Raw genomic sequence first — 20,503 nt, 5'->3', positions numbered from 1 at the left:
AAACTCAGGAGAGTTGAATAATTCTTTGGGTATTTATAATGCTCTCCCTCAATTATCTCCTGAGATTTGGGTTTAATGTTAGGAATAAGCATTTAGTCATGTGTAACTCTTCATTATCTCATTTGGGATTTTCTAGGCAGAGATCTTGGAGTAGTTTATCCTGGTCAGTGACTCTGGATTACTTGAGACCATGTCAAGGAACACAAGTTCCACCAGATGCTACCACACTGGAAAGGCTTAGAGCTGTAGGGAAAAAGAAAAAAAAAAAAAGAATGATTTGTCTCCCATTTTAGGTTTATACCTAACTTTGGGCCAGGCTGCAGCAGCTTGTTTCAGTGTGTAGATCACCCGGTGTACAGAAAAAACCATAAATGCTGGAATTTATTTTAAAACATGCTCTATAGAATAAGATAGTCTTTTCCCTTTTCCTTATACTTTAATGAGCATGTTTCTTACTTTCTCACTCACAGCATATTAATAAAAAAATTAGCAATTATTTTATCTACCTCAGCAAAGGAATGACACCTATAGCATACAATGGTAAAGCAATGTCAACAGAAATTGGAGCTATTTGGCCATCTTTCTGAAGTCAAAGCCAAATGGCACACTGAATAGCTAGCTAGCATTTACATACTTTGCAAAACTCTTTACAGATATTCATTTATTTTATGTCATAAACCATGCTGAGATGTGGCTATTTATCCCTATTTTACAGATGAGGAAATTGAGGCAGACAGCAATTAAGTGATTTGCGCAGGGTCACCCATCTAGCAAGGGTCTGAGGCCAAATTTGAAGGTAGGTCTTCCTGATTCCAGGTTCAATGCTCTACCCCCTGCAGCATCTGGAGAGAACAAGGAAGCTTCACTTTTCATAGAGGGACGGGACTTAAGTCAAAGTGTATCTCCCTGAGAAAAACAGCAATCCAAGTTCTTTGCCAGACTACATTGGCTGGTTCCACGCGTATCATGGGCACTGTCTGCATTACTGATGCTAACAGGTTTGGAACCTTCTGGGCCACATGAACCTCGAGGTTAGCTAGCCCAGGTTGTAGACCCAATCCGACCAAACCACCCCCGAATGCCGGGGTTGGAGCCTGCCTGGCCCAAAGCCCTCCATCATAGGCTGGCTACCCAGAATTCTCTGATTCCACTGAGAAGAATTCTGGGAACTGTTTCCACGTGCGGACCAAGGGGAGCATGTTGGGTATTAACTCAGGGAAGTTGGGTGGGGCAGGCTTAATGACCTCATGGCTCAAGCAAATGTGAGCCTAAGCCCCACCCAAACTCCACACTCCTTCAACTGTTGCTAACGTAGAAGCCCTTGGGTACCAGGCTCTAGTGTCGCCCTTCCACAGCCCCTCCTCTTTCTCTTCCCCCATCTCAGCCTACTCTAGCCAATCATCACGGCTCCCCTGCCCCGCTTCAGCCAATCCCGAGCCTTCCTGTTTTGAGCGGGAAAAGCCGAAGCTACGGGAAAGGCAGGAGCATGCTAACTGCCCCTTCTTTGCCCTGTCTCTGGGGGAAACAGGTTCTTGGCAGGTGATGCCCATTGGCTCCCACAGGGACCAATCAGATATGGGGGAGAGGAAAGAGGACCTGAGAGGGAGGGGGGAGGGGGTAGGCAGGAGGGGGCGGGGACGGGCCGGTGCCAGGTCGCGTGCCGGGTCGCGAGCCCTTGGGTATGAAATGTAACGGCCTCTCCCCCCCTCCCCGGCCCCTCCCTCCCCCGCCGGCCTCCCCCCCCTCCCCACAGACGGGCCTCAGGCGGCGCCGGGGGCGGAGGCTACGGCGGGAGCGGCGGGGTGCGGGCTGAGGGGAGCAGCGGCCCGACGCCCCCCCTCACCCCCGACCCCGGGAGCCGAGCCTAACCGCGGAGGGGCTGGGGGGGCCCCAGATGGAGGTGAGAGGCGGAGGCGGCCCGCCCGGCCCCACCCCGCACCCAGCTGAGCCCGAGGGGCAGGACAGGGGGATCGGGGTGGAGGAATGGGGGTGGGGGACCCGGAGGGACACGGGCGCGGGCGAGGCGCCGCGGAGGACCGGGAGGAGGGAGGGGAAAACGGCCCAGCCTGGGCCCGACGGGACCAACCCTCCCTGCCGCCCTGTCAGATAACCGACCGGGACGGGGGGCAGGTTGCTGGGCTGCAGCAGTGGCAGGGACCTTCAGAGGAAGACGGAGCCCCGGAGGGCCGAGGCCTGGGGAGGGAGGAACTGGGCCGGGGTAAGGGAGCGGCGCCCTACGACGGAACTGACAGGACCAAGATCAGGACCCGAGGGCAGGGGAGGGAGCTCCTGAGGAGGTTTTGAGGCCCTTGTGAGGGAAGGACCGAGAGATCACAGAGGTGTGAGGAGAAGGTGACGAGATGTGGGGGCCCAATTTGAAGACTAAGGAGGTGACGAGATGTGGGGGGCCGTGAGGGGAAGGCTAAGAAGGTGACGGGATGTGGGGGGCCGTCTGAGAGGAACGCTGAAGTAATGACGATTGCGGGGGGGAGCTGTGAATGATGAGGAGGTGACGGAATAGGGAGGAGGCCGTGTGAGGGAAGAGGAGATGACCGGGTGTGGAGGGGACCGTGTGAGGGAAGAGCTTGGGTGAAGCTTGGGTGTCCCGTAGAGGGGGGGGTTGAGGGGTGACTGGTGGAGAAAGGTGGGTGACGAGGGAGGGCTGTGAGGAGAGGGTGAGGGAGGGAGGGGGGGGGAGGGGTGAGGGGAGGGCAGAAGTGGTGACGGGATGTGGTGTGCCGTGTGAGGGAGAGGGGGGAGGGACAATGGGGGGAAGCGGAGGGGAGGGGTAAGGAGGATGTGAGGGCGGGGAGAGGGAGAGGGAGGAGGGAGGGGGCCTGTGAGGGGGAGGGCTGAGGAACTGAGGTGACTGACAGGGTGCAGAGATCTTATGAAAGGAGGGCTGAGGAGGTGACTTGGTGCTGTGGGACCCTGCACGGGAGTCACTGAGGAGACAGCAGGGTGTGGGAGGGAGAAGCGCCGAGGATGAGGGCTCTGGAGGAAAGAGCATGGGGGTGGAGAGCCAGCAGGTCCATCATCAAGGGGAGTTTGGAGGCGATAGGGTGTGGGAAAGTGAACGAGGAGGACTGGAAGCCAGGGTCAGGCCTCCTAGCGAGAAAGAGGCTTGGGAGGATCCTGGAGTAAGCATACTGAACTAAGGAAAGGGCGTGGGGAGGAAGGATGGACAGAGACCACCGCACTTAAAGTAGCGGCAGCACCTTGCTCCATATAGTAGGAGCTTAATAAATAATCATGGGAATTGACATCGGTCTTTTGAAGAAAATGGCTTGTTGAGGAACTGGGGTCAGGAGATGACACGACATGTAGACCTGAGGGGACCGGGAAGGTCGAAGCTGACAGATTCTGAGTCCTCATACGGGAAAGGGGGCCTGTGTGAGTGGCTGGAGGGAGAGCTGAGAGAGTTAGAGGTCTCTAGGTGAGGGGTGGGGGCGGGAGAGGGAGAGAAGAAAAGCTCTTGGGAGGGACTAGAGAGTAGATCTCGGAGGAAGCTATCAAAAGAAATTTGCGTTACCGGGAAGTTGAGAAGTTAGCTAAATAGTCCGGTACTTCTACCTTCCCTTTCCCTTCCCATCCCTACTGAGAAGTCCATGGGATCTCAGTACACGGATTCCGAGGAGGAATTTGCTGGGAGGAGCGACCTCTCGTTACGCTGACTTGCAAATATGGGTTTCCCTCGGGATCAGAAGAGACTAGAGCGGGCCTCGGGAGGATAGAGAAAAATCCTTTGATGGGATCCTGCCTATCCGGCCTCTTTGAATGGATACCAATTGTTTGGCCTGTGTAATCTTAATTTTTAGGGATTTACTCGTTAAGGAGCAGAAATCGGAATCCTTTTACAGAAAAATTGTCAAATCAGTCTTTGAGACATAGTTCATTCTGTACATTTCCCTTTATTCATGCTTTCCTCCTTTTTGATTCCTGTTGTCCGCAGCCCAAAGTCGCTTTCCGTGGAGGTGCGAATCGCTGCTGGAACATTAATGCAGATACCAGCAGCCGATTAACTGATGTGTTCAACAGTGTGATGTTGACTGGCTCCACTTCCTTCTATGATTGCTACAAATCACAGGTTCATTAATAAACTTTAATTCCATATTAAAGAGTTAAGAACTGTCAAGCATACCAAATTATTACAAACAAATTCATCTTCATAGACTATCTTAACTCATAGTGTTGATGAATCTCTGGTTAAAAGAGGAAAGAACTGAGAATTTGCAAAATGCTTATCTTTGAAAAACTGTTCTGTGGAATACTTAACATTTTTCATTAAACCTTTTTATCCTGTGTTCAGCTTGATGTGATCCAAGATACATTAAGGAAACTTTTTCATTAATTTCTTAATTTTTGGGAACACTTTTAAAAAGCTTTTATAGGTGTATATGAATCTAAATAGTAGGTAATTTAAGGGGAAAAGTTTTATTAGCTTCTTGCTCTTTTTTGATGTGTGCTACTATATACTATCCACCTTTTCTCTCTTAGAAACTTATTTTCAAAAAATAAGTTAACAAAAGTTAACTTCTTGGGGCAGCTAGTTGGTGCAGTGGATAGAGCACCAACCCTAAAGTCAGGAGGACCTGAGTTCAAATTTGACCTCAGATACTTAACACTTACTATCTGTGTGACCCTGGGCAAATCACTTAACTCCAACTGCTTGGGGGTTGGGGGGAAGTTAACTTACTGGTGTAATTTAAATTGCTGTCATTTGAGATTTTCATTTGGTCAAGTCTGAATGCATGGAAATATTCCTCATCATTACAAAAATGCCCATGGTTTAAAAGTCAGTGGAATTCACACTACCACCCACACATACACAATTGTGTATCATCAATATTTTAAATGGAGATAATACTTATCTTTTTCATATACAGAGTTTAAAAGAAAAGTGCTATATACCTTGTAATAATAATAATTCATATTTAGAGGTTGGTAGCTATCCAAGACTATTTGGTTTTGTACACACTTGGGCATCTGTATATTACATTTGTATACATATTTTAGCTGGAGGATACAGATGTTTCATGTATTTATATATAAATCTCTACCACACTAATTCAGTGTTAAAATACTTACTGGCAGGCCTAAGCTTAAAATTGAACTTTAAAATAAATTAATTTTTTTCCAAGTCTGAATAAAAATTCATTTAAAATGCAGATTACAGTTGAAATGAAAGAATATCCTCAAAATATATTTAGGTCTAAGCAGGAGGGCTTCATCATTGTAGACATAAAAAGAAAGTGATTAAAAAATTCACTAAAATTGAGTAGTAAAAACCAATAGTTGGACTAAAAAATGAGTAGACTAATTAATGGTAAGTCTTTAAGTACAGAATAAAATAAAAAACCTCTATAAGTGAATACCACTGGAATTCTGGAAAGATAAAAATTTTAGTGGAACTTTCAGTAAAGTAATTCTGTACCTCAGTTTACTCAAGAAAGTTCTGAGGTGTAAGTTTTAAATAATCACAATCAAAATAAAATAGCAAATACTACAAAAAAATTTAAGCTTCTGAAGATGGTTTTAAAAAGAACTTTTTCTAAACATATTTGATTGTTGACTGTATTACTAATATTAACTAGCCATCATTAGTCTGTACTTTGAATTACTGATTGTTTTAGTGGCACTGATTAAGGTCTTATTTATAAGAATATTTAATTTAGAAAAACTTAAAAATCAAAGTTGTACAAATTAAGTATTTTAATAGATATTTAATTTAAATCAAGGAAAATTTATCCAAAGTATCCAAAGAAAATAGGCACAATTTAAAAAATATTTGTTTATCCAGTTTCAGATCCCTTTGTTATACTTAAAACATTAAATTATTTTTTATTGTATTTTTATTGTGTTTACTTGTTACTTAGGGTTAAAGCTATATCATTTCCTTGTATTAGGACTGAAAAGAGTGAATCTAAAATTTTGGAGTTCACTTATAAAAGCATTTTCTAGTATGAATAAACTTAAAATTAATTATATGTTTCAGATATTGTTGAAGTATTTATATCAGACTAGGAATTTTGTTCTGTTTATTGGTAACCTGTTAAAATTTTCTTCACAGAAACCTGTGCTGGAACCCTTCAAATAATGAAAAACAGTTATTAAATTTCTTAAAAAATACTTAATATGTGTCATTTCATTCTTAGTTTCCCTAAGAGAGATAAAAGAGTAGAGAGTAAGAGGTAGTGTTGTATAGTAGAAATAACAATAATAAACATAAGTGCACACTGAATGAATCACACTATATGCTGGCTGAGATACAAAGTTTAGATGAGACATTGTGCTTGTCCTCAAGAGACTTTCAATTTAGTAGAGTGCTATAATTTATAACACAATATTTTATGATCATAGTATCAGAAAGTTATAAAACAATGCTTTGGGCTCTGAGAAGGATGTTGTTATTGAAGAGGAAACAGGGAAGACCCATGGAGGAGTTGGCATTTCAGTAATGCACAGGAAAAGAAATTCAACAGATATAAAACTGGAGGAAAGAGAAAAGAGACAACATTATAGGAAGTGGAAACAACTTTAAAATTCCACTATTTGGCAGCACTGGCCATAATCTGAAAATTTAAGATTCTAGTTTTGGTGCTGTTACTCAGTAACATAATATGTTGGGCAAGTCATTTTACCTCTAAAAGACTTGTCCTTATTACTAAAATATAGATAATACTATCTCTGGTAGTTGTTTTGAAAAACAAATGAGATTTGAGATATGACAATATACAAATGTAAAGTGTTACTTTTTACATACTTTTTTTTTCCGGTAAGGTAGAGTATTTCAGTTATATAATTTGTGCAAAGTTACACTAAGTCTATATGCTATCTATATGAAAAATGAAAAATTGAGCCACTGTACATACTCTGCTATAGACAGCAAGAGTCCCTTAAGCTCTGATTTAAGATTATTCTCTCAAATTCTGTTCTTGTGTTTTTTCCACTTGTATTTCTCATCACCTTAACTAGTACTCTGTCAATAGAAGAAAATAAATGTATTAATGATTAAAATGTTTGTTCTAAATTTCAGAGTGAAGACAATGTAGATTTACGGCAGACATACACTCCACTTTCTTCATCCACAGAATATTCAAGTTCTGTTGATTCTTCCCTTTTCTATGCACCATGGTCAACATATGGAGATGATATCAAGCAACCTACTAATTCTCAAATCAATGTAAAGAACAGGTAAGTTAATGAATAAGACATCTAAAATTAAATTAGCTTTTAAGTTGAATAAAACCATTTGCAAATTATGAGGGTGGAAAAATTAGGATAAAAAAAATTCAATTACTGTGTTGACCAGCTTGATTTAACTATATGGGGCATGTAACTACATAAGCCCATTTTTTACATTACTTTAAAAAATGAATTACAATATCATCAGAAACCATCTAGTTTTGAGACATATTAACTTAGTATTTGCTGTTCTAAATTGCATAAAAATGAAACCTTTGTGTAGAGAAGCTTCATATAATACTAATTTGATTATACAATGAATCGTAGATCCTTAGAACTTTATATACATATATATACACTTTTCTCTTAAAATACAGAAATCCTCACCCATTATTTCAGCCTTGTCAGGATTGTGATTGGTTGGCATTAGTTTTATTTATTCATCAAGTTTTTAAAATAACTTGAAGAGGCTACCTTAGGTAAAGTTAATTAATTTAATAGCAATTGGTATTTTTTCTTTTAATAAGATTTGAGAGTTCCCATTTACAAAGTTATCTTTTTTGTTAAGTTAAAGAGAATAGTCTCCTTACTACTGTTCCATCTCTGTAGATTTTCCTTCATAAGTTTTTAATAGTTAGCCCATTCACAGATATATCAAAAGTATGATAATCAGGAAAAAAAAAACATTTTTACTTAACTTTGACTCTTAATAAACAAGAGGCAGTGTTATATACTTTTAAAACTGTGATCCTTATTCATTGAAAAATATTGGACCTTTAAAAAATTAATTCAAAGTAAAACCCCCAAAGATGCTAGTCTTTACTGAAAATGATGTCAAACAAGATAATTTACATGAAATAATTTTCAAATGTGTACAGTTAAACAAATAATACATATATCTAAAATAATAGTAAAAATGTTAAAGGAGAACTTTTTTATAGTGAAGAAGAGACTCTTTAGGGGAAAATAATACTGTTCAGAACATAGCTTCTGTTAAACTCCTGCATTCCAGGTACTGTGCTAATCATTCGTGGATACAAAGACAAAAATGAAAGTCTTTCCTCTCAAGAAGGACAACAACCATAATTTATCTAGTCCATGAGTTTTGGTTTGCCCCTCACTCCAGGTTTATTGGAAAAGTTCTACATTTCAGAAAAGTCAGGAACAATAGATAACACATAAATTTTATGATTGCTTAGGAAAATAATATAGTGAAAAATCACTATAAAACTAGTTTTAGGGAATCTGATTTTTCTGGTAAGCATAACTTACGATTCTCAATTTCAGCAGTGTGGTACAAGGAAAAAATCATTGACTTAGAGCAAGCTTCTTAAACTTTTTCTATTTGCAACCCCCATTTGCCTGAAAAATTTTTATGTACCTTGGGTATATAGGTATGTAAAGTAGGTAATCAAAACAAATATTTACTGTTAATAAATCTTAATTTTATAACCGCCACATTCAATTACAAAACCCCAAATGGGGTCAGGAACCACAGTTTAAGAAGCTGGTACTTAAGAGCACCTGGGTTCAGATCTGCTAATAGTATGTTTGACCCTATTAGGCAAATCCCTTAACCTCCCTAATGCCTGATTTTCATTGTTTTTGAAAAGAGGTTGGACTAAATGTTTGTCCTCAGAGGTCCTTTGTGATTCATGATCCAGTGATGAATCATTCAGATAATACATAAGTTCCCACTCAACTTGAACATTCTGTAATTTTATGATATATAAAATTAAAGTATCTCTGCTATTTAATTCAAAAGCTCTGTTTTGGGGATCAAATGACATTTATGTGAAAACATTTTCAAAAGTATATAGTTATACAAATAGATTATCTAAAATGTCATAACACTAAAAAAATTTGAGGAAAAGGATAAAAAGTGGTGCAGATTTTTATCAAACAATAAATTATAATTTAATGAAGCATTTAGTAATCATTCATGGTCTAGGCATTATGGTAACCATTTGGGGATAGATTCAAAAAACTGAAATATTTCCTGTTCTCAAGAAAAATGGGATTTTTATAACTTTTTTAATGTCACAGACCCCTTTGGCAAATTGGTAATGCCTATAGGTCTTCTCATTATGTTTTTAAATATAAGAAATTGTTAAACTTCAGTTAGAAGCCAGTAAAAATAAAGATGTAAAAATTTCCAATTCTCAACAGACCTCCTGAAATCTATACTTGGACCTTTAATTAATGGTTAATGGATCTCAGATTAAGAACTTGATCTAATCTCTGAAGAGGATAAAATGCTATCCTTCAAATTGTCATTATATGTTTATAGATTATGCCAACTCACTGGCTAAGACATTACTTAACTAATTGGAAACTATAGCTTCCATTACAGTTGATACCTGATTATATCAAATTTTAGGCCTTAGTGTCCATTCTTATCATTTTATAAACCCCCAAAGCATAATGATTTGCCCAAACAACAAGTAGTAACAGAGCAAACTTTGACACTGAAAATAAGAAAATGTAGACTTTTCTATGGAAAGGAAAGAAAACTGGATTTTGAATCGGAGAACTTTGATCCAAATCCCAGTTCTGCCCCTTGCTACTACCCAGTGACCTTGGCAAATCAACATCTTGAGGCCTATGTTCCTTTCTATAAAATGAGAACACTGCATTTGATGATCTATGTATGAGGTCTTTTCTAACTCTTAAATTGGTGATCCTCAGATTTGCTACTCTTTCTATTGTTAACAATTTTTAATCTGAGGTCCATGAACTTGTTTTTAAGACTTATTTTGATAACTGCATTTCCACAGAATGTTTCTTTTTGAATCCTGTATTTTTTGCATTTAAAAATATTATTTTTGAGAAAGGTGTCCATTTGCTTACTTGATTGTTAGAGGGGGGTCCATGATACAAGAAGAAGTTAAGAACCCCTGAACTAGGGAAGCTCTTTATTTTACAAATAATTGAAACCTAAAGAAGTTAATTTGGAGCCTAAGGTCACACAATTACTTATCCTTTCTTATTAGTAGCAAATTGGGTCTAGAAACTTAGATCTCTTAACTAATACTCTATCTACATTAAGCCCTTTAAAATCTTGAGTTACTGGAGGGAACATTACAGTATTACTCTGGATATACTTTACTTTCATAAACAAAATTTTGGGGACAGTACTGACTAAAGAATCACATTTAAATATTTTACGAAGAAACTAGGTGTTGATGGAATAATAAGTTATAGGATTAGATAGGGACATAGATGGAATAATAGGTAATAGGTGTTGATGGAATAAGTTATAAGTATTGATGGAATAATAGGTTATAGGATTAGATAAGGACATAGAACAGAACATTTTATCTCCTTTAGTCAAAGTGTACAGTACTTGGTGTATAGAGAAATGGCTAGGAAATTATTAATCCGCTATATGGTTTGAAATAAAACGGAAACAGAACTGTCCTGCAGGTAGACAGACTTCATGCCAAAGTGAAAAAAAAATTTAGTTACAATACTACTTGAAATGCAAATACAAATTCAATCCAAATGTTAAGTATTAAAATAATGTAAGACTAGAAAAAGACATTTGTGAGGATCAAAAGAGATAACTGTAATTAGCACAAATAGCACAATTGCCTGGCACATAGTAAATATTACTCTATAAATGTTAGTTATTATTATTATATATTATAGATAAGCAATTTACAAGTGGTATTCAGTTTTCACCAACTATGATTTGTTTTTAGGATTCAGACTGAAAGAAATGACTATGGCAGTGAAACAGACTTATATGGACTTGTGTCTAACATTTTGGAAGAACAAGATAAGTCACAGCCATATTTTGCTGAGGGGTTAGTATATTATATATGACCTTTTAAGCTTGCATATACTATCTGCACCTCATCCTTAGCCTTCTTTTAGTGAATAGAGGATCACTTGGCAGTCAGATTTAAATCATATTCACTTTTAAGCTTAACTTCATTGACATTAAATCAATATGACCCTATTACTCAAATTTTCATTCTGTTTTCATTTTTTCAATTGCTGTTAACTTTTATTAGGAAAATTGTTCTTATCATATTCAAAACATTTTGGCACATGGGCTAAAAGCTTGGCATTAGAAATATATAAATTTCAGGCAGTTATTATACATTGACTCCAAAGAATAAAACTTTGTGATTTCTATCCAGAAAAACACATGTATTTTATTTACAAAGTAAAATTAATTGTTAAAAAAGACACCTTGTTTTATTTGGGTATGGAAAAAACTAACCCAAAAGCTCTGGATTTTGAATATTTCCTAAATAGAAATCATGCAGTATATATATAGCCATTAAAATATTCTAATTTCAAATACATCTGCATCAAAACACATCTATTTTCATTATGAAAGAATAGACTCTCCAGAACTTTATTTTTCTTTAAGTTAATTGTGTCTGTTAACAGTAAAGGTAAGCTAATCAAAAGAAAAAAAATCTTTTATTCTCTTACTTTATATAGTTAATGAGACTCTATAGTGGGATTTTATTCATTGGGTTGAGTGGTCCATAGGAAAAAATACAATGAAGAGAGTGAAGTTAAGAAGGTATTTTGTGTATATGTATTTCCAGCAGGAAATAGCTACCATTATTTAAAATTTTCTGTGATAAAAAAGGTTGAAAATGTCCTATGGATAATTGGAGAAGAGCTGAGTGGGACAAAAGACATTTCTTTGACCTCCTTTCTCACATTCTTTACTGGGGAAAAGTCTTAAAAGTCCAAGTTGTAATTAAACATATTTATTTGTTCTAGGACCTGCTCCTCCAACTTAAAGTCAGTCTGGCCCGTGAATACAAGCAGATTTGCAGATCACCATGACCTCTTGTCAGAAACTAAAAGGCCAGTAGATACAGCCATCTCTCAACAAGCTTTTTATGGTGGTGAATCTGTCTCAGCAGTGGAAAAGCAGTACCTGCACAGTAGTAATCTCACACCACAACAGAAAATAGATGAACTTTATCATGGATTTACTAGCTTAGACCTTGAAGAGCAATGGATGTACCCCTCACGAAGTGATCATTCCAACTGTTACAATATTCAGACAAATGATACCGCTAAGACAACATTCCAAGAATATCCATTTATCAAAAACTGTTTTACACCACAAGCTGGCCTATCTGATATCATGAAAGAATCTGGGGTTGATACTTACCCTTATGGAAGAGAGAAAATGTGTGCCAAAGGGCTTGAGGCACCATTACAGCAAAAAAGGGCAGAGATATTTCTTTCTCAATTCAATAGATACAATGAAAATGCCGATTATTGTAGATATCCAGAATATTCTCATCCCAATAAAGCTAAGCTAAATAAATGTTCAAATTTTAGTGTTCAAGATAACAAAAAATTAGCCAATGGAACACCTGAGACACCAGCTGTAGAAACAGACACGTACACTAAATTATTTCAAGTTAAACCAACAAATCAGAAAAAAATGGAGGAGACTATACAAGATCAACAGAATTTTACATTTTCAAAGACTACACCACATTTAACAGAAAAGCAGTTTGCAAAGGAAGCAGCATTCACTGCTGATTTTGGGTTAAAATCGGAATATGGACTGAAATCTCACACAGCTTGCCCAGGTAATAATGATTTTGCTAGTGTCTCAGAAAAAGCACAGTTTTCTAAACCTGAGCCCCAGAATTCTGAATATTTTAAATCAGTGAATTTATTATCAAACTCAGCAACATCTTCCGGAGGTATCAACATAAGTAGGCCAACCTGGATGAATGTTCAAACAAAAAACAGCACTCCTGTGCCATATCGAAATCAAGGTAACTTGATGAAACTGAATAGCCATTTAAGTGCAGCTTCAAAAGGTGGTAACCATTCTTCAGATTTTCCCCAACTATCATCTACAAATTTAACCCAAAATAGTAATTTGTTTCAGAAATATTGCCAAGAAAATCCTTCAGCATTTTCTAGTTTTGATTTCAGTTACAATGGTACAGAAAGAATTCAGTCTGTCAATCATATGGAAGGACTGACTAAGACTGGTGAAGAAAGTCTCTTTGAATCAGTTACAGATAAAAAAATAAAGCAGCCAAATGGATTTTGTGATAACTATTCAGCTCAGCAGTATGGGATCATTGAAAATGTGAACAAACATAATTTTCAAGCTAAGCCCCAAAGTGGACATTATGATCCTGAGGAAGGACAGAAGCATTTAGATGGTTTATCTCAAAATACTTATCAAGATCTGTTGGAATCACAAGGTCACTATAATAGCCACAGACAGGGAAGTGGAGACAACAATATTGTTAATAACCGTGTGAATCGTACGCAAGCCTCATGCTTTTCTAATAATTACATGATGGGAGACTTAAGGCATAATCAGAGTTTTCAGCAACTTGGTTCAAATGGATTTCCCTTGCGATCTACTCATCCATTTGGCCATTCTGTTGTTCCACTATTGGATTCCTACGATTTGTTTTCTTATGACGATTTAAGTCACTTATATCCTTATTTCAATGACATGATGTATGGTGATAATTCCTTTTCTGGTTTTGTGCCAACGTTTGGATTTCAAAGGCCAATTAAAACCCGAAGTGGACCAGCAAGTGAACTTCATATTCGTCTGGAAGAGTGCTATGAACAATGGAGAGCATTAGAAAAAGAGAGAAAAAAGGTAATATAAAAATAGTTATTTAGGAGTAAATCAATTATTAGTGGGATACCAGTATTATCATCATGTTAGTTCAAGAATAGCCTGTCTTGCTGATGAAGCTGAAATCTTTATTTTGCAGTATTAAAAACTGTTAAGGTGTTTTTACATGCAGAGGGACTAGATAATAAGAAAAATTGTCTCAGAAATAAACAAGACAAAAACATTTAACAATTGAATTTGTGTCCATCTCATCAATGTTGAAATCATTACAAATAATTTTAAGAAAATAGTAACATATTTAATAATGCTTTGTTTAGCAAAGTACCTGTAGACTGCTATATAAAATAGCTAGAAGTAAACATTTTGAATATAACTATATGATTTAGAGACCACACCAAGTTATCTTTCATAAATAAACATTTAATGACTTAATTGCTAATTTTGAAGGAAATAAAATCTTCATATATAGAGGCTATTAGATTTAATATTAGATTAAATACATTTAATATTTAAATCCTTGCCAACCTCAGCAAATTCAAACTTCCTTTGGTATTTGACTTGTTTGGGCAAGATTTAAGCCATAGAATGGTAAAGAGTTGTCTTAAATGGGATGATCCATACATGTATGTGTATATGAAAACTTATTCATTGTCTAATGTTGTGAAAAAATGAGATGTCTAAACTTTTGCAATTTTTCTTAGACTGAATTGGCTCTTGCCAAGAACTATCCAGGGAAGAAAGTTTCCAGTACTAATAACACTCCAATTCCAAGGCTGACCTCTAACCCATCAAGAGTTGATCGTCTAATTGTGGATGAACTACGAGAACAAGCCAGAGTAAGCTGTTTAAAAAAAAAAAAAAAATGTATATTTAAATTGGTTTGTGTATTTTTAAGCAAGACTTTGAAGTATTTTAAAAACCTCATTTGAATTAGATTTTTAAAAATAATATCCATGTTCTTAGCATGAAGATAAATGTTTTAAAAGCTATTTTGAAAGAGGACCTTTATAAATCAAAAATTTCTTTACCAACATCTTAAAAGGTACTACTTTCAGACATAAATTGGAAACCTAACAAGATTTTTATAGAAAAGTTTTTAAATATTTAAGAAACTCTTCCCAAATATTGACACCAAAAATTTCCCCACATTTCTTAACTTAAGGTATCTTTATAGCTTAAGTTAGTCTATTTGTAGTGTGCACCTTGTGAAACATAGGATTATAATTCTTAATTTTCCTAGCTATGCATCATTGATTTATTTCATTTATCAATTTATGTGCCTAACTTCATAAAGTAGTATAGTTATGTTCTTGGAAAGTTATGTAATGGTATCATATTTTTAAAATGGAGGGAACTGTGCTGAAATCTTGAGATAAATCTGTTACTGGGATTAATGAAACCCCACAAAAATTTAGTAATTTTGGATTTTGGAATGACAGTTTGCAAATAATTGCATATATTCTTTAAAATCTTATTTAAAAGTTAACACTTTCTAAGTAGAACTTTTTTAAAAATGTCTTTTAAAACTTAAATGTTCAAAAAAAAATCAGGTTATAATCTGTGACTTAACAGAAGCTTTATGAATCAAGAATATAGTAGAATAGATTTATTTTCTAATTGTATCCTTTAAGCTGTTATAAACAATTAGTGACCTTTCCTAGAAGTAGGCCTGTTTTTTTTTTTTTTTTTCATTTCTTATAGACTACTGAACCTGTTTATATCCAATCACTTAAAATTTTTGAGAAAAATGTCTTTTTAATCCAAGGGAAATGTTTATGCTGAGAAAAATGTCTAGCAAGTTAAAAATAAACTAGAAATGTCATGAATTTGCATGTAAATATCATGTTAATTTATAATTTAAAAACTAGTTTGTTTTTTATAAAAATAATTTCTGGTTAAAAACCCTTTAGCACTATAAGTAATATATAATATATATAATAGTCACAAGAGAGGATCTAAAAACTAACAATGTTCCTTCTAGTTATTAACTTGGAGATTTTGGTACATAGGTTATAATAATTTTATTTGACTTAAATACCATTGTTATTCAGAAATATTCAGATGTTGAACCTTTTTTGGCTGTCCTAACTTTTGTAGGTTTCCATAGTGTTTTTACTTTGTGGAATTTTTCAGAAATCTGTTAAAAAAATTAAGTCCACTAAAAGCTACATAAAACTTTTTAATCATATTTTTTTCCCTTAACCTTTAAGTAACTTTGCTTTTTTTAATTAATAATAATACTTAGTTATAGGTTTGTGCTTTTAGTGTAGTATTTTGTTTTCTAGGGGTATAAGATGGAGTAACGTATTTTACTCTGTCCTATAAACCTGTTTTTCTTGAGAGAATCTATGGGGCTGATATGACATAGTTTCAATCCATAAAGACAAATTTTGATGGGACAAGGAAGCAGTGATAAAGCTACTCAAAGGTTTTTTGGAACTGTGCTCTATGGTATATGATTAGAATCAGAATCAGCTAGCTTCTGGAGATAATTACTGTATTGATTTATTCTGTGAAATTCTGTCAGAGAAAACTACTCACCATTTAAGAACTTGAAGTAAGCCATATGACAGTCACAACTAGGTGGCTTGAACCCCTTATTGTTCCAAGAGTTCATGTCTACTGAAATGAAATTGACACTATAGAAACTAATTTTTTAGCATAGTAGTCAATAGGAATAAACTGGTTTTTCTCCAAAATTTTTTTTGGGGGAATGTTTATAGCTGAGGAATTTTTTTAACAGTCACAAAAAATATCCTGGATTTTCCCAAATTCTGAATTCTTTAAACCAATCAATAATGGGTTTCTTTTTAGAGCAGTTCTCAGCTTCCCACTCATCACTATCTGCATTCTCTCCTTTAAACTCATTTGAGTGGATTAAAATGAGGTTATCACTGAAAGCACAGCTGAAGTATTGTTGGAGAATGTAGTTAAAAATTGAATGGACCATATGGAAACCAAATAGCAGGAAAAAATGATGGGTTCTCTGCTTTTTTTCCCCTCCTTCCTTATCCCCAGTGGATAGGAATTCTTAATAAATGTTGAATTGGATGTTACTTCCAAAGTAAATTTTTAGTAACCATCTCATTCTATCTTCACATCTCTAAGGAGGGGAGGGGACAGGTTTTATTTCAATTTTTTTTTTGCACATGAGGAAACAAAATCAAAATTAATCAATCTGAAATTTAATGACTTTTATTAAATCTTCTTCCTCAAAGATATCCCCCAAATGCTAAAAAATGATATACCTTGTTCTATATCTGCCTATTATTTATTAAAATATTTAACTTTTTCAGTGTTGGTAAGTTCTTGAAGTCAGATACTTAAACTTTTGAAATGAGCTTTTAATGGCAGATAAGTGATTTTAATATTCTTCTTGAAATACACATTTATTTTTGCTGAAGTTTGAGGCAAGGCAGTGTGGTTATATGCCTTACCTAACTTTTAAAATACTTCCTACAGGTTGTAACTTTACTTGGCAAAATGGAACGTCTTCGCAGCTCTCCCCTTCATGCCAATATTTCTACTGCTCTTGATAGACACTTGGAGTCTATTCACATTGTACAGTCACGTAGAAAGGATGAAATTGTAAATGCTTCAAATCGGCAAAGGCAAGGAGTTCCTAGATGCCAAGATGACAGAGGTACCAATCAATATTCCTTCTTTGGTAAGGTGATGCTAAATCTAAAGAGTTATTATAAGAGAACAGAGTAGTATGTTAATTTTATATTTGATAAGAGGATCAATAAACATTTTTCCCCCCAAGGAAAACTTTTAGCTTACAGTAGAACTTAAGTATTTAGGCAAACATGACTTAGATTTTAAAAACTCAGGAGAAAATGCAATTCCTGATAACTTTTTTATGTCCTTCAAAATTAAAAAGTGTTTCTTTTTAGCTTTTCTTTGGCAGCCTTTTGATTTCTGTCTGTGCAATTGAGACAAAAATCTGTACCCCAGATAAAACATGTTATTTTTTTCCCCAGTAATCAAACACACACTCTTCCCCTCTAAATACCCTCCATACACACACACACACACACACACACACCCTTCATATATCCCAACAGAATATTGTTAGCTCAAGAAATAGCCATCCTTCTTAAATAAGAGTGATATTACTTTATTTTGGAGGCTATAATGCCAGGTGGTTTTTTGTTTGTTTTATTTTTAGACTTCAAGAATTTTTTAGGTGATATCTAACATGAACTATATATATATATTTTTTAGATGTGTTTGCCCTTGCCTCAGCCATCAAAGAGATGTGTGTGGCTACTCGGAAAGCACGCACTACCCTGTGGTGTGCACTGCAGATGACCTTGCCCAAAACAGCCAGTACTGCTGGCCAAGTGGATGTGGAGAAGGCTTTACAGGATATAGTAAACTGTGAAGATAAAGTCCATGAAAGTATAAATAGCAGCAATCCTATGAACCAGAGAGGTGAAACAAACAAACATTAAGGAAATGCCAGCAGAACATGAAGAATAAAAGCTGTTAAGTAAATGTATCAAGACATTCTAAAGTAATTTTAATGAACTTTTCAAGCTCGAGAATTTCAGTACATTAATTTTCTTCCAGATTTAAAGTTAATACCTTAATGAAGTTCGACTTCTATTTTTTTTTAAAAAAAATCTAGAATACTATTTCTAATGGATCAGATATAGTTAAAAGTGAACTCTCAAAGGTAAAGTTGACTACTCTAGGAGTTCTAGCTAGTCAAAGATAACAGGTTAGTTTAAGTAAACTGAATATTTCCTAACAACTAAAGTATTACTTAAACCTATTCTGCAGTGCAGGTAAACGCAAATGTGAAATTCTTCTAGGTGATAAGTTTCATTTAGGTTTGCCTTAGTAAGTAATAATTCCAAATAATGAATCTAAGTGACTGTAACCCAACTAGGACTACAGTCTTGTAACCAAGACAAGTTTTGATTGTGATGTAAAAGCGTTTTCCTTGCAAAACTGGATAATACCTGGGAACCAAAGGAAAACAAGGCTATACCCAATATTCATGTAAAAATTTAATATTTAAAATACTACCATATTTATAAATTTGAAATCTTAGCGCCTAAATTTATGGAGGGAAATGCATCTGATTCTCCTAAATTAGTGATAAAAGTGCCAGTGTAAAAACCATGCAAGTTACTGAATATAAAACCTGTTCAAATCATTTGTGTATATTCTTTAAAATTTAATTATAATATCAATTATTAAATGTTGCCAATTTTAAAGTATTTAAATTGAATCAAAACATAACATTTCCATTATCTGAATCTTTTAGAAAGACTTGCTGCACAGCAACTGAAATAATGACTATAGTTCTAATACCCTTGGTTTTGCTGCTTTTAAGAGGGTATCACGAGGTTCTAAAATGTATTTTTTTAAAGTTACTCTTTAGCTAGTTTGGTTTACAATTGGTTAGTGTATATTTCGTGTAGTTGTGTTCATTAGTTTGCTTCTGTATTTTTTTTTGAGAGCTCTTGAAAGCTTGGCTTTTTCTGTTTCTCATCACTTAATATCTTTGTATTGAACGTGAATAATTTATTCATTAATATGAAATGTTGTATTATGTGGCTCAGAAGACCTTGGGTTTTAACAATTCTAGCATGAGTTAAACTATAATATAATGTACTGATGAAATTTAATTGAACTACCCTTGACTAGAAATACTGATGTTTTAAATATCAGTGTTCTTCCTAGTTTTAGAAATCCTGGTATGCAAAAGGAGTGTAATCACACCACATAAATTTTCTTTAGATGATGTGCGGAAGAAACTGATTGAGAATGCAGGAGAAACTGTAGTGAAACCATTTTGATCATTGATATGCCTTAAGAGAACTGCCCAAATGAATTACATTGAGGGTAGCCAAATAAAATAGATCACCCCACCACAGTCACTGCACAGAAACTGGTTAAGTTTGACATAAGACATGTTGGATGTTATGAAAACAAATATTGTACTGAATTTAGACTGTCAGGTAAGAAATAAATTAGCATTTGTTGAAAATGTCTGATATCATTATTCAACATTTACATCCCTGATACAGCTAGCAGACTTAAGAGTTGGTTCACTCACTATGCTCATTAGGAAACCATGTAACTAAATTTACATAAAATTGGTGAGTATTGCTGCTAAGTAATTTTGAATGAATATTTATGTTGTATTTGGGTTACAGCTGAATATACTAGTTGCTAAAATGCTACTACCTAAAATTGAAGTTTTGTTCCTTGTACTGATCCAAGAATTTCAGGATGTTTCGAAAATCTGTAGAGGCTTTTATAGTATAATCAAAATAAGTTAGGTATAGATTGTATGTTAAGAATATATATATATATATATATATTTACACTAAAGAAACCATGTTAGAAATCCTTTCCTAATAATAACCCCACTTCCAGTTATTAACTGATCCTGACCTGGTTATCTTTAAATAAAAGATGTTGACCTTTAGGTGATTTGAATCAATATACATTGTCTTTTTATGGCATAATTTTTAGAAATTTCTATATATTTCAATTTATTATTCCCTTATATCATTTTAAGTAAAAATCTGAACAAGCTATTGGGAAATAGCCAACAGCTAGCTTCTCCAGTGAATATGTAGTGTATTTCTACCATTCTTGTTCTTTTTTAAAAAAATCTGGTCAAACCTAAGAAAATTAAACTCTCTACCAAAAGTGGTTGAAAAGCTACTTTGAAAAATATTGTCATCCTAG

At 35.5% G+C, this 20,503-nt stretch overlaps 1 protein-coding gene across 3 annotated transcripts; it reads left to right on the top strand.

The window, feature by feature from the left end:
• Window positions 1–1,634: 1,634 nt before the first annotated feature.
• MEIOC (meiosis specific with coiled-coil domain) lies at window positions 1,635–19,793 on the top strand. 3 transcript variants are annotated; one of them, XM_031966003.1, is made up of 8 exons: window positions 1,636–1,900; window positions 3,953–4,087; window positions 7,037–7,194; window positions 10,890–10,994; window positions 11,935–13,810; window positions 14,491–14,625; window positions 17,252–17,432; window positions 18,017–19,793. In XM_031966003.1, exons 1-8 carry the CDS (start codon window positions 1,895–1,897, stop codon window positions 18,244–18,246), a joined length of 2,826 nt encoding a protein of 941 aa, XP_031821863.1. In that variant the 5' UTR covers window positions 1,636–1,894; the 3' UTR covers window positions 18,247–19,793. The 3 variants fall into 3 exon arrangements, with proteins under 3 accessions (XP_031821865.1, XP_031821863.1, XP_031821862.1); XM_031966002.1 differs by having other exon boundaries at window positions 1,641–1,900; window positions 17,252–17,456; XM_031966005.1 differs by lacking the exons at window positions 17,252–17,432; window positions 18,017–19,793 and having other exon boundaries at window positions 1,635–1,900; window positions 11,935–13,809; window positions 14,489–14,567.
• The last annotated feature ends 710 nt before the right edge of the window (window positions 19,794–20,503 follow it).

The sequence above is a fragment of the Sarcophilus harrisii genome, chromosome 4 (genome assembly GCF_902635505.1).
Source record: "Sarcophilus harrisii chromosome 4, mSarHar1.11, whole genome shotgun sequence".
NCBI classification, from domain to species: Eukaryota; Metazoa; Chordata; class Mammalia; order Dasyuromorphia; family Dasyuridae; genus Sarcophilus; species Sarcophilus harrisii.
Note: the sequence above shows the minus strand (reverse complement) of the source record. Positions and strands in the feature narration are given on the sequence as shown.

What these genes read in the sequence shown, in the direction of transcription:
- MEIOC (XM_031966002.1), top strand. An exon ending in ATGATTGCTACAAATCACAG is followed by an intron (nt 4,088 to 7,036) that starts GTTCATTAATAA and finishes TCTAAATTTCAG; the next exon opens with AGTGAAGACAATGTAGATTT. An exon ending in AACTACGAGAACAAGCCAGA is followed by an intron (nt 14,626 to 17,251) that starts GTAAGCTGTTTA and finishes TACTTCCTACAG; the next exon opens with GTTGTAACTTTACTTGGCAA.